We start from the raw sequence: 14,721 nt of genomic DNA, 5'->3' as shown, positions 1-14,721 counted from the left end.
GAATAAAGCCTTTTTCTCTTGTTCTCAGTTCAAAAATCCTCTCTCTTTACAAGGCAGATTCCACTCTCCATCCCTCATTTGATTCTCACAACAGCCCTGTGCAGGACCCCAGGCCAATGTGACTGTCTCCGTGTGCAGACAAGGAAACTGAAGCTCACACAAGTTAAGGGACTTGGACATATCACAAAATCATTGGCTGCCATGTATAGAGGCCTTGACTTTCCAGCTAGGCATCCTTCCTACTGTGGGTTTGGGAGTTAAGCAGGAGTGACAGGCCATTTATTGGTTGGGAAATGGCCCCATGAGCCATTGCCAGCTTGTGTTTCTGTATTGGACTCCAGCAGGCCTTGACTCATCAGAGAGAGGCTCTGTGTGCTCAGAACTGGTCAGAAGGTTCCCACTAAAACCCTATCAATTTTCCACAAGGTCAGGAGGGCTCACTCCACTTGTCCCACTTAAAGTGGTCCCATAACTCGGATTAAGACCAGAGGCTTAGAGTTGGACCAAGATTGGAACCTTAGCTCTGCCTCTTACTAATGTGTGAAGTTGAGCAGGTTATTTAACCTTGTTCAGCATTAGTCTTTTCCTCTGTAAAATGTGGATAATAGGACCTCTCTCTAGGTCTTATTATTGATGAAGACTGAGTTATTACATGTAAAGTACTTAGATGAGCAGTGAGTGCTCTATAGTTATTAGCTGTTATTATGTAATGTGTTTAGTTAGCACTCAAACAAAAGACATTGTGGTGGCACTGGGATATTTTCATACATAGTGGTTGCTATTTGTCGATGTTACTGAGCACTGATTGTATTTTGTGACATGGCTTAAAGAGGCTAAAGAAACTTCATCAAGCACAGAAGCCCACAATTTGCACTTACTTATGATGTGCTCCATGAGACGATTTTCCATCTTGGCATCAGCATGCACTGAGGTAAACGCTGGACAAACAGAGATAAGAGATGTGTTGCTTGCCCTCAGGGTTCTTCCAATTTGGCCTGTGAGGGAAGAGTGCAAAAATTCATACATAAAAAATAAAAACCAGGTAAGGTAATGTTTGGCCACATGGAGAGGGTTGGGTCTCCTTGGGGTCCCCTTGGGAGAATGCGGGAGGCAAGAACCAGGGCAGCAGGGCAAGGTCGGGTAGAGGAAGTAGACAGCAGCAGTGGTTCTGGGTTTGTATTAAGCCATTCCCATACCCTCCTTACTGACCAGGGATGAGAGAGCCAACTCTCAGTGACAGGTCCCGAATTGGTGTGACCTCAGAGGACCTCACAGGTGTAGTTACCCTGTGGTCAGCTCAGAGGGTCTAGGCAGCTGGTGTGGGTGTCAGTCAGAGTCAGTCTACACATGGGTCAGGGCAGCTCTGCCCCATCTATTTATCTGTCTATCTGTTTGTCTGTTCACCCGGTTATCCATCTGCTTGTCCATCAATCCACCTGTCCACTTGTTTGTTCATTTGTCTATCCGCCTCTTCATCCATGTATCTGTGTATGTTCATCCATCCACCCATCTACCAGTTCATCCATCCATCTACCATCTTTCTGTGCATCTACCTGTCGTTCTTTCCATATTTCTATTTCCCATCTCATTCTATGAAAGATTTGCAGTGGATCACAAAAAACACGTATCATAATAAAAAACAAGCAAACAAATGCACAGAGGAATAGGAAGGTGTAGAATGAGAATAGGGAAGGAAAACTCAGACTATGTTGGAAGGACATAACTGGTTGCTGCAATAGTTGAGTTACAGATTTGTCTGCTAGTTATTTTTATGGTTATCTTCACTGAAGTAGAGAAAATCTACCATGTGTTCCGGGGAATAAAGTCTTTTTCTCTTGTTCTCAGTTCAAAAAATACTTTATCTCACGAGGTTTCCTTCAGTTTCTAGGGAGAGGCAGCAGTCTGGTGGGTCCAAACAGTGACTTCTAAATCAGACAGGCCTGAGTTCAAATCCTGCATCCATCACTGAACAACTGTGTGACCTTAGGCAAGTCATTGAGTCTCTCTGAGCCTTACTTTCCTCATCTGCAAAAATGGGATAAGTGTGGTGCCTGGCCTCACAGAACTGCAGTCCAGATTGAATAAGATTGCATGTGCGTGTGTGTGTGTGTGTGTGTGTGTGTGTGTGTGTTTGACATGGTACAGGACACATAGTTAGCCTTCAATACAAGGCAGCCATTGTTACTACTGAACAATCAATCTGTTGAATGTGGTTGGGAATTGGCATTCACTCAGCTTCTGCATGTAGAAACTCTGGGGAGAGTCAAGGCCCAAGCACCTGTGACCGGGACAGTGCCTGCTAGCCCCAGATGGGTGGGAAAGACTCTCATTCCCCACAGTTTCCTCTGTCCATTAGCAATCTGCTTTTTCGCAGCCCCCAAGGTCCAAGCAAGGTAGAGGGCTTGGTCCAATTGCTCTGACCCCATGGCCCCAGCTGGAAAGCAGAGACTTAGCAAGCTGCTGAGACTCCCCTAATCTTCCCAGCAGCCATTCCCTTTGCACTTACAGATGATTAATTGCATAGGAGAGAAGGTTTGCATCCCTCTCCTTGGCTGGGATTCCCTCTATCCCTCAAGTCCCTCATAGCGGATAGTAATTCACTCTTAACCTTGCAGTCTGCCTGGGCCTAATTTGTATCGGCAAATTTCATGTATCCCAAATATGAGTTGAACCATCTCCCCTTAAGACAAGGGGTGGGAGGCAGGGGCAAGCAGGAGGTGGTATGGCTTGTTCTGTCTGATAGCAAAAGCCATGGCTTAGTTGTGAGTGTATTTGTATGTGAGGGACGACAGGGTGAGAGTAGAACCATTTCATTTTGTTTTTACTTCTAAGTATCATACAAATGGCCTCTGGAATCCTCTGGCAGCTGGTGGACTTTGATTCAGCAAGCAATGAATTATATCCTCCAGTTGTGAGTAAAATTACAAATGTCTTCAAGATGTTCAGTGCTCTGGGAAAGGGCAGCCAAGCCTTGTTGGCTCTGTGGGTTGCCTCCTGTTGAAGGAGCAAAATGCAGTACCTCTCTCTCTGAAGAAGGGAAAAGGGAGAGTGGGGAGGGATGTGGGAGCAGGCACCCACAACAGAGAGACCAGGGAGAAGTTTGGTTTAGGGACACAGCCGGGGCCCAGTATGGGGTAGGATGGAAGGAAAAGCCTGAGTGAAGCACCATGGACTTCCTCCAGACTCTGCAGGTGATACCCACACCAGTTCGTGCCTGGGAGCAGCTGTGTTCATCAGTGCTTGCTAGAATGCATGCTAACTGACAAAGCCTCCTTCATCTCAGCAGTAACTATTTGCCAAGTCCCCCCACGTGGGAATAGACGGCTTAGGGTTTGTAGTCACCAGAGCAAGACAAAGACATATAGTGGCTCCAAAAAGATCAATTATTCACTCAACAAAGATTTGCTAAAAAAAGATACCTAATGATATGCTAATACTGAATAATACATTCAATTTCTATTATTTGAAAAACTAATACAGCCAAGGCATATGCCATTGGGCCCCCAGAGACCTCTGTTGAACACCCATTGTGTTGAGACTGCATATAGTCTGAGAGTTGAGGCTTGGTCTTCCCCATTAGCCTGTGAACAATACAAGGGCAAAGATTGGGTTTTGTTTATCTGGCATTATAATGGCATCTCCTCTCTTCAACACTCTTCTTGGCTTGGTAACTAGTAGCATTTAGTAAAGTTTGCTAAATGAGTGAGATGAAGTTAACCTTCTCTTGTGTCTGTTGATGGGGTCAAGCAAAGGCAAAGATAAAGAAAAGAGCACTCACCTCTTAAATTACTTTCCTGGAAGGGAGTTTTGGCCCTGTCCCAGCTCTCCATTGTGGCCAGTCTCAGCTGCAAGGCACCGAGCCCAGTGCCTGGGAAGATTGACCCCTGGGAGATATCATCTTAAGAAATATAGCTACTGAATACCTGTAAAGAACAGATATTGAGATTTGTCTGGGGATTTCAAAAACAACTCATTGACTTAATGAGTATATGATTTCTAAAAGCAATGAAATTTCATCAAATACATATTTAATATATGGAAATTCAATAATCTGCTAGATGAAAGAGAAAGAGGGAAAGTTGCCCAGGTGTGCATGTACACACACAAACACACTTAATATGATCCGGACCATTCTCCCTGCCAATCCACTCAGTGGTTATAGACCTATGAGCAGGTAGGAAATGAAAATATGTCCTTTCCTCAGGTGGTCTCAGTTTTTATGAACCTTACAGAGAGGGTGTGCTTTGTCCCTTCAGTGTTGAAAGGTTTTTTGTTTTTATTTTTGTGTGTGTTTTTTTTTTAAACACGACCCATCTATTCCCATTTCATACTCAGCTGAAGAAACAGATCTGTTATAACTATGAAGGAAACTAGGGCTCTGTTGAACTTACTGAGAGATGTGGTCTCCAACACGGTACTGTCCTCAGGAATTCCCAAGAGTATTTTTAATCATTTGTAATTGTATAAGTTCACCTTTAGATGCATAAAATATAAAACTCAAGTGACTTAAGCAAGATGATTTCGTTCCAGCCAAAAGCATGTCCACAGGTAAAAGTGGGCTGGTGACTCCATCCACGGCTGTTAGGGCCAGTTTTTTTTTGGGCTCTATTAGAATTGGCACACATTTCCAACTCAAGGTCACCTCAAGACCCAGAGTGACCACAAAAACATTTCAGAGCCCACACGCCAGGCAAGAAGGAGGAAGAAGGGAAGAAAGACCAAGAAGGTGACCTTCCCAGCCAGGTAAACCCATCTAAAGTGCTTTCCCAGCAGCTCCGTGCACAGACTATATCACTGGCCAAACCTAACTTCAAGGGAAACATAATCCTGTAGTTATGCATACTGTTACCCAGAATAAAATTGGGGTTCTATTAATAATGAAAGAAGAGGAGAATGGTTATTAGGGAAGCAAACAGTCTCTTTGCCACAGTGAGTTCCTGCTTATGAGTTGACTTCAAAATCCAATTCTCATGGAAGGTCCATCTCCAGAGCTAAGTCAGAGCCCTTCAGGTCCTCCTAGGTGGTTTCCGACTTGCTGGTTCCTGGAGGGCAGGTGTGCTGACCAGCCTGACAAGGTGTGAGTTTGCTCTGCTCTTTGGATGGAGAGAAGCTAGCCTTGAGGGCAAAAAGCAGGTTTCTTTATTCTCATTTCATAGAGGGAAAAACACCTGTGGTATTGCTAGTTCTTAGGGGAAAGGGTTAGAGACAGGGGGGGCAGGTCTGAGGGGGGGACAGGCAGGCAGGGCTTTGTTCACTGGAGATGGGGGTGGAAGGGGGAAACTTCAGCACTCAGATAACCAGTGGCGAGTCTGGGGAGTCTGCAGTTGAGGGTGTGTGAGAGAGCATTTTAGGAGTGTCCACTTAGGGGATGGGCATCACGCCATTGCTCTGCCCATCCACAAAATATATCCTTGTTGTGTGTATGCTGGAGTTCGCCAGCTTTCTCTTACCGGTTTACAACTCTATGTGACTTTGGTCTAATATTCCCTCAGAATTATTTGAAAAAAAATATAGCCTGAGGAGATAGCAGAAAGGTACATAGGGCCAGATGGACAAGGATGTTCAATGCAGCATTGTTCATAAGAGTAAAAAATTGGACACAACCTAAATGTTCTAAGTGTTCATTAATAGGATATCAGTTAAATTATGAAACAACCATCTGAAGAACGTTATGTGGTCATTAAAAAAGATAACATTTATATGTTCATTGGGATAAGATGAACTCTGTGACACAGAGTGATAAAAAGATCACAGACCCCAGGGTGCCTGGGTGGCTCAGTCGGTTAGGTGTCCAACTCCTGATCTCAGTTAGGGTCTTGTTCTCAGGCTCGTGAGTTGGGCCCCACATTGGGCTCCATGCTGGGCATGGAGTCTACTAAAAAAAAAAAAAAAAAATCACACGCCCCACCCCCCCGCACCCCCTGCTTATAGTAGGATTCCACTGATATACAATGTTGCATGTATAATATATGCAGAGCAATATCACAAAGGATATTTTCCAAGATGTCTGAAGTGGTGACATTTTAAATAATCTTTTACTTCTTTTTAATAGTTTGCTATAGCGTTTGAACATACCAACTGTGTGTTGTTTTTATAATCAGAAGAAATTAACTATTTTATGAAAAATGCACGTAAGTAAAAAATTGGAAGAAAATTCACAAATGGTCATATTTTTTTGTTGGGATCATAGATGCCTTTTTTTTCTCTTTTCTTTTACCCAGATTTTCTGTGGGGTAGTTATGATATTTAATTGGAAAAATGAATAAACAATGTTCTAAGAGGATAATACTAATGATTGTAAATGAATTTGCACTAACAATCTTATATCCACATAACTCAATGACTGTCTGATCAAGCCAACAAAGGTGTGGGAAGGGGATGGGGAAAGACTTTAAGGGATGTTCATTTCCAGCAAATAAATAGCTGCAAAAGCCTTGCTTGAAATCACAAATCAGGGAGTTGAGAGGGACCCTCTAGGTTATCTCATCTATTTCCTATTAATGCAGGGTTCCTTTCCCTTATATTCTACCACAGGGGATTCAGTCTTGCCTTGAACAACTGCAGTGGCCAGTGAGCTTGTCACCATGGAGGTGTGTTAAGTCCATTGTTGAATGGCTCTATTTATTATCTCAACTCTCTCTCCTTGAGCTCCTACACATTGCCTCTAGTTCCAGTCTGTGGGGTAACAAGAGGCAGGTCTTGGCAGTGGCTTTCAGACTGTCTTCTGTGAAAGCCAGGTTTCATAAGGTTGTCTCCTCTAACTGGGCAAGAAAAGCAAAGCTGGAACTGAGGATTTCAGCTCAGATCTGGGCTGATCAGCTCAGACCTACTAGGAACAATATTTCTATTGCCCTGGACCTGGACCTCTGTTTACAGATGGGGTTCACATGCCACCATTCCTGCTGCTAGATATCTCCTGGGGTTCCTACTGCCTAGGTCAGACAGGTTTTTGCCCATCTTCGAACCTGGTTCTGTAGCCTTCCTGCCAACTTTCTGAGCAGAGATGATTTTCCAATAAACCTTTTTCTTTGTAAGTTAGCTAAAATCGGTTTCTGTTGCTGTGGTCAAAGAGCCCTGGCTGATACAGAGGTCATTCACCTCTTTATTACAAAATAATAGCCCATTGATGGCTCACACTGAGATTCTGGTTATTCAAACTCATCCTTAACTCACTCTACCAGATTCCTCTATACCAAAGCTGCCTAACCTAAGCTAGAACTCTCCATCTGTGCTTGTGAAGGTGACCTTTACCCTTTCATCAATTTCCATTAAACTTAGCTTTGTTGAGGTTATTTTTAATGTGGATTCCTGACCCAATTGGGGTATTCTGGGACCCATATTTCCAATGGTTCCCCACCCCAACAAGCAATTCCTAGACACCCTGTTGGTGTCCAGAATTCAACTCATTCTGACACTATCTTCACAGAGATAACATCAGATTCCACAGATTAAGGGCTCAGTCCTAGGAGACAGTGCCTCCATGCCCCCAAATTTGGATGCCAGTTGCAATTGTTATAAAAGGATAGAACAGCAGATGGAAGAGATGCATCAGGCCAGGTATATGGGAAGGGTGTGGAGCTTCCTTGCCCTCTCCAGGAATGTCACTCTCAGAATCTCCATGTGTTCACCAACCTGGAAACTCTCCAAACCCAATCCTTTTGGGTTTTCATGGAGGCTTCATTACATAGGCATAATTAATTAAATCATTGCTCATTGGCAGTTGATTTACCCTCCAGTCTCTCTACCTTTCCCAGAAGTCAGGGTGTGGGACTGAAAGTTCCATCCCTCAATTGCACTGTTGGTTCTCCTGGCAACAAGTTCCCATCCTTAGGTCCAAAAGTCACTTTATTAACATAACGAAAGACACTTTCATCACTTAGGAAATTCCAAGGGTTTTAGGAGATCTGTGCTGGAAATGGGGTAGAAGGCCAAATATATATTTCCTACTGTAAGTCACAATATCACACAGGCACTCATGTGTCTTGCTTCTCTAAGTTTTGTGTTATTTGCAGACACCATCATTAAGAATCCTGAGTCTTGGGACACCTGGGTGGCTCAGTCGGTTAAGCGGCTGCCTTCAGCTCAGGTCATGATCCTGGAGTCCTGGGATCGAGCCCCACGTCTGGCTCCCTGCTCAGCAGAGAGCCTGCTTCTCCCTCTGCCTGCCACTCTGCCTATCTGTGCACTCTCTCTATCTCTCTGTCAAATAAATAAAATCTTTAAAAAAAAAAAAAAAAGAATCCTGAGTCTTTGTCCAAGCACTGTTGAAAGAAGGCAGTCATAACAACAATTTAAATTATGGAATATTTTGCAAGTACAGAGGAGTATAGAAAATACCACAACACATCCACATACCTACCATCCAGATTTTGCCATATTTGCTTCTGAATTTGATAGTGGCAAGTGATGGTGAGAATGTGGGGAGTATAAACTGATACCACCACTTTGAGAAGAGACTGTAGGCAAGTCAAATAGAGTTAAAGATGGAGGCACCCATACCCTACATTGAGAAATCTCATTTCTAGGTAAGTACCCTAAATAAAGTCTCTCACACAGCACACAGAGCTAAGTACACAGGAATGTACACTCTAATAACAAAACACTGGAAATGACTTAAACGTCCATCAATCTAGTATATTCATAAAATGAAATATTGTTATTAAAATAAGTAGGTAAAATTTATCAACATGGATAAATCTCAGATATATAATGTTGAATGAAAAATAGCAAGTTGTAAAAGGATACACCTAGTATGAAATCATTCATGTGAGTTTTGAAAAAGAAAGAAAAAGCAGTTATTAAAGTACTTGGTGCTGCAGATGACCTCTGGGGTCACACTGACCTGGGTCAAATCCTGGCTTCAAGCTTTATAACCACAGGCAAGTTGTATAAACTCCCTGAACATCAGTTTCCTCATCTAGTAGGTGGGAACAATAATAATAGCTATTTTATAGACTTGCTGTGAGGAGTGGATTATATTATGTACCTAAATTGTTCAGCATAGTGCCTGGTATGTAATAAGTGCTGAATAAATATTAAATTTTGGTTCTTCTCCTCTTGCTGAGGCCAGTGAAACATAAATAGACATGGGTGGGAGTAGAAAATGGTAGGCGGGGGAGGGCAGGGAGGAAGCTAAATCAGAGCTGTATTCACAACTGGCACTGGGAATAGCGTCACGGGAGGGAAGAACACCCCACGCTTGGGAAAGTGCACAAAAGCAGAAGGCAGGGAGTGAAAAAGCTGGAAGCGTTCAGGGGAAAACAACCCAACACAGCAGGTAACTCAATCCAGTGGAATGAGCTGGGAAGCACAGCAAACTGGTGACCAAGAGAAGAAAACACATTTGCATTCTTGGAAGGAAATGCAGTGGAAAAACAAACCCTTGGACTTGGAGTAAGAGGCTTGCCCTGAATTCCTCCCCCCACCCACCCCCCTCCCTGCAGGGTTTCCCAGCCCTGTGGTCCACCTGCTGTGGATTACATCCTCCTTAAAGCTCTTCATCTTTACTTAGGTTTCTGTCTGGAAACTGATGGAATAAAATGGTCCATGCTTCTCTGGAAACAGTCTTCACCTACCCTACCTGTACGTTCTGTGATGACCTTATAAAGTCTTATACTGATTAAAACCCCTGAAATGATGGTGTGAGTGCTTTCAGAGAGAACTCACTGCTTCAGGTGGAGAAGAACAAAGGCTGGTCAAGGAAATACTCATTCCTTTTTACCCTGAAAACTGCTTTCTATTCACCGAAAACACTTTTCTCATCTCCTGTCTGTTCTCATCCAGTGGCTTTCAGGGTCATTTTTCTGAGACAGAGTTCAGAAATTTTACCATTCCTCTGTTTATAGCATTAAGTAGCTTCCCCTTTGTTCTCAAAATTTAAGACCAGTTCCTTGGTTCAACCTTCAGAGAACCACCATACGTTTACTTCAACCCATCTTTCTAATTGTTCCCATTAGTTTTATCTTGTTTTCATCCACCAGCATTTCTCCCAGGCTGATTGCTCCATCACTGTGTCCTGTCTCTCCTCCATCCACACTGTTTTCCCATCTTTGTTCCTTTCATCACGCTGCCCACTTCATTCAGGGAAGGTTATTTCCTCCCATTGCTACCTGTTCAAATTTTACCCATCCTTCACGGCCTACTTCAAGTCATTTGTTTTTCTAGAGTCCTCCTGGACTCACTTTCCTTCCTCCTGGGCTGGACATAACTATTCAGCTCAATTTTATTTAAGAAACTACTGAGCTAGGTAGGCATGAGAGAGAAAAAAAAAAAAAAACAGATGGTCCGTCTCTTCCATCAGCAGCCATCTAGTCAGGAAGGCAGGCACAGAACAGACCTTAAACCACGTAACAAATGAGACAACAGCAATGTGATCAAGCACCTGCAGGGCTGCCAAGGAGTCCCATCCTCTCTTGCCTAACTTGTCTCTCTAATTCTTCTCTTGGCTAAACTGCCCTTACCTTAGATTTCCTTCTCCACACAACTGTTAGAATCATCATTTCAAAAGTCCATCAGATATGCCTTTCCCCTACTTAAAACCCTCCAGAGCCTTGATGTTGTACTTGGAATAAAATCCAAACTCCTCACTCTAACTTATAATGCCCTTTAAAGTGGCCACCTTCCCACCTTTCGGGCCTTCCCTCTGCTATCTGCCTCTCCCCCTTTGCTGTACCACACTAACCTTCGGTTCCTTAAACAAGGCAAAGTGTTCTCCTTCTTAAGACTTTGCACCAACTTTCCCCTTTCCTTTATCTGCACTATCCCTCCCTGCTCACTCTTAGCATTTTAGGTACCCATTTCAGTATCATCTGGTTGGAGAGATATTTCCCTGACCCATCCTAGCTTACGTCGCCTCCCCAAATGCTCTTATAGCTTATCGCTGCCATTTTTCCTGTTTGGCTGTTTATCATGTGTGTCTCCCACTAATATCAGCTGTGTTGTCCACAGCGCAGCCCCAAGGCGTGGAAAAAGGCCTGGTGTAGGGATGGCACCAGTAAATATTTGCTGAATGAATGAATGAGTGAATGAATGAGAAGATTTCATAGAAGCAGACAGTGGAGTTTCACCAGGACAGGGAAGGGCATTTTGGGCAAAGGGAACAGCACGCATGAAAAGGAATGATGAGGGGAGTGACTGAGACAGCCTTCTGTACTTCCCAGTTACAGCACTTGCCCTCATCAGTGGGACTGCTTGCCTAACTGGCTGTTTTCCCCAAAGACTAAGTTTCTGAGGGCAGAGACCTTATCTTTCCACTGACCATTGTATTTTCAGTGTCCCAGCCCATCATGGGCTCCCCATGGTTACTGAAGGAATGAATGAAGGTTCTAAAAGGAGGAGCAATGGGAAATGAGACTCATTGTTAAGAACCTTGAATGTTGAACAAAGGAGTTTCTATTTTGTTCTATGAAAAATGGGGAGCATTGAAGTTTTTTGTGTTCTTTACTTTAAAAAAAATAATTTATCTATTTACTTTTTAACTTTTTAATTTTGAAACAATCATAGATTCCCATGAGGTTGTAAAGGAAGGTCCAGGGAGGTCCCATGCACCCTTTTCCCTGGCTTCCCTCAATGTTAATATCTTAACCATCCACAGTACAAAACCAAGGAACCGACATTCCCACCATCCCATAGAGCTTATTCAGGTTTCACCAGTTTATATGCACTAATTTGTGTGTGTGCATGTGTGCAGCTCTACACAATTTTATCACATGCATAGCCTTGAGTAACTACCATCATAATTGAGATACTCAATTATGCCATCACCACAAGACTCCCCTGCACCACTGCGTTATAACCATACCCACGTCCCCCAGCCCTAATACTTGGCAACCACCAATCTATACTTCATCTATGTTATTTTGTGATTGTTACATAAAGGGAATCAAACAGAACATAGACTTTGAGAATGGCTTTCTTTTTTCAGTCAGCATTATTTTCCTCAGATTCATCCAAATTGTGTCATATATCAAGAGTCTGTTTCTTTTCATTGCTGGGTAGTATTCCATGATACATTTGTTTAACCACACACCATTTAAAAGACATTTGGATAATTTCCAGACATTTTTAACTAAGGGAATAGCATGCCGAGGTTTGTCTCTTAAGACAGTAATTCTAGTGGTGGAAGACAAGAATTGGACTGATATGGGGGTTAGAATAAAGAAAAGGAGACAAATAGGAGGTCATTTCAATAACAGGAGAGAGATGAGTGCTGGAACCAAGGAAGTGGCAGTGAGGATGGAGAGGAGATAATGAACTCAAGAGACATTTCTGAGGTGGGATTGACAGAAAGGGGTTTGTGGTGGATTTGAACTATACGGTAAAGGAGAGGAAGAGGTCAACTATTCTGGCTTGAGTGTTTGCAAGATCAGCAAACTATAAGCTGTGAATGATATTCAAGAGGAAGAAGCATTTGGAGAGAGGATAATGAGTCCTATTTTGGACACCAAGAGTGTGTGATGCTCAGCAAGACCCAGGTGGAAATGCGTGGTGGCTCCGGAGAGCATTCTGTGCAGGAGACTGAAGAAGAAGCTATTAGAGCACAAGGGGCAGGAAGGCAAGCATAGGGCCGAGGACATAACCTTGGGGAACACCAGTGGTTAATGCTACCAAGATACCAACACAAGGGGGAAAGGTATTATTTTGGCACATGTGTGGTCACTGTGTGTTCTCTGCAGGAGCAGATCTGCAGACACAAGCATGGTAGGGCAGGTGAGATAACAAAGGAGAGGTGAAGCAGTGGAGGCAAGAAATTTAACGTGAGCTTTTAAGAAGTTTGTCAACAAAGTTTGAGAGAGAGTCGGGGTGAGACAGAATCTGCAGGTACTCATCAAGAAACCCAAGATGCAAGGTGCTTTCTGTGAATGTAGGGAGTAACATCATAACCCGTCAGATCTATCTTTCCTGTGAGTCCACACATGATCTTGGGAACTCGCCTTTGCCACTGTGCTCAGGAAGGTACTACCACCTATCAATCCAACTAGCTCTTGACTAAAACTTATTTGCCTTCTTGGGGGTAGCTAAGGAATGTTGCTTTAAGACTACAAGGAATGAACAAATCTGTGAATTTCAAATAGGCCAGTAAATGAGGAGAGAAAATGTAGGGAGCATGGGGACTGGCAGAGATGATGGAGCAAGGTCTCTGCAGCAGGGGAAGAACATAAGTGGAGAGAAAATGTAGGGAGCATGGGGACTGGCAGAGATGATGGAGCAAGGTCTCTGCAGCAGGGGAAGAACATAAGTGGAGAGGTCAGTCTTGGAGGAAGAATTTTTCTTTTCTCTGAGTCAGAAAATAACGGGGTAAGAATGGAAAGAGGTGATGGTAGTTGGGATGTGCGGGGGAGGGAGGCTGAGGCAATTTTCCTAGTGAGGTGGGAGATCACTATAGTCAATAAGAGAAGAGGGACTGATTGCTTGAAGGGAGACATAAAGATCCAGAGCAACCCTATTTCTCTGCAGTACCAGTCACCAACTGCCATGCCGTATCAGTTTGCCTACACTCTACATTCCCAGCATTTGGAACAGTGCCTGAGACATAGTAGAGCTCAATGAATATTTATTAAATGGATGAAAGAATAAATGAGGAGGAGCAAAATGACTGCTAAGTCTCATGGAGGGCTCAGCTGAGCTTGGAAATAATCCCTCCCTCCTTTTATATATATTTTATAAAGATTTTATTTATTTGACAGATAGAGACAGTGAGAGAGGGAACACAAGCAGAGGGAGTGGGAGAGGGAGAAGCAGGCTTCCTGCTGAGCAGGGAGCCCGATGCGGGGCTCGATGAGGGGCTCGATCCCAGAACCCTGGGATCATGACCTAAGCCCAAGGCAGACGCTTAACGACTGAGCCACCCAGGCGCCCCTAATCCCTCCCTCTCTTGATGTAACTCTCTCACCTGTGCTTCTCTCTTGCTGCCCTGTATCTGCACTATCTAGAGTCACACTTTGTCCTTGGTTCTGCAGTGAACATCTTTCAGGGCCAGTCTGGTATGTCACAACACAGTAGGTCCTCAAAAATTACAGGCTGAATGAATGGATATGTGAAGGGAATGCTAAGCAGCTCTGGTTGTTACAAAGGTCCTTTTTATGTTGCATCAAAATCCAGCTTCTTGTGACTGCTATACATTGGTTGAAGTTTTGCCATTTGGATACATAAGGCCTGTTTCTTCCTTCTTTACACAGATCTTCAAGCATTTGAATGGCTGTGGCATCTTCCCATACTCTCTCCAGGGTAAAGGCACATGATTCTTGTTTTTATTTATGTATTTATTTAAATTCAATTAATTAACATACCGTGTATTATTAGTTTTAGACGTAGAGTTTAGTGGTTGATTCATCAGTAGGCACATGATCCTTGTGACTGTCCCTCATATGACTGGTTTCTAAGCCCCCTGGTCTCCCTGGCTGGGGAACTCCTGCCCCACAGGGGCTGTTTAAATACGATTCAACTAACCCTTTGTGGAGAAAGCATGCATCCTTGGTCTAGAAACATATGGGTTTGCGCCGAGGCCCCTTTCTTATCATCCCTTCCTAAGGTTTTAAAGTCTATCTCTGTGTGAGATCCAGTGAATCCTAAAATTAGGAGTGAGTCTGTCATTGGAGCTTACTTCTATGCCAACAATGAAGAATCTCCCTGCCCAGTATGATGGGTGACCCTGGTCCTATTAAACCAGCTGCACTCTGCAGAGAGTTGTACTTTATTCCTTTTTGGACAACAGTGAGAAAT

General features: G+C 43.5%; 1 protein-coding gene across 1 annotated transcript in view; it reads right to left on the bottom strand.

Moving 5' to 3' along the window:
• The window catches only part of LOC145716322 (uncharacterized), a 68,509-nt gene that overhangs the window by 48,229 nt on the left and 5,559 nt on the right, over positions 1 to 14,721 (bottom strand). The window contains exons 2-3 of the mRNA XM_081799524.1: positions 3,779 to 3,923; positions 879 to 995 (exon numbers count right to left, since the gene is read on the bottom strand). Of these exons, the coding sequence (XP_081655650.1) occupies positions 879 to 995; positions 3,779 to 3,830 (169 nt within the window). The 5' untranslated portion in view covers positions 3,831 to 3,923. The remainder of the gene's footprint in view (positions 1 to 878; positions 996 to 3,778; positions 3,924 to 14,721) is intronic.

The sequence above is a fragment of the Leptonychotes weddellii genome, chromosome 11, assembly GCF_054177405.1.
Source record: "Leptonychotes weddellii isolate Sample4059 chromosome 11, ASM5417740v2, whole genome shotgun sequence".
Taxonomy (NCBI): Eukaryota; Metazoa; Chordata; class Mammalia; order Carnivora; family Phocidae; genus Leptonychotes; species Leptonychotes weddellii.
Note: the sequence above shows the minus strand (reverse complement) of the source record. Positions and strands in the feature narration are given on the sequence as shown.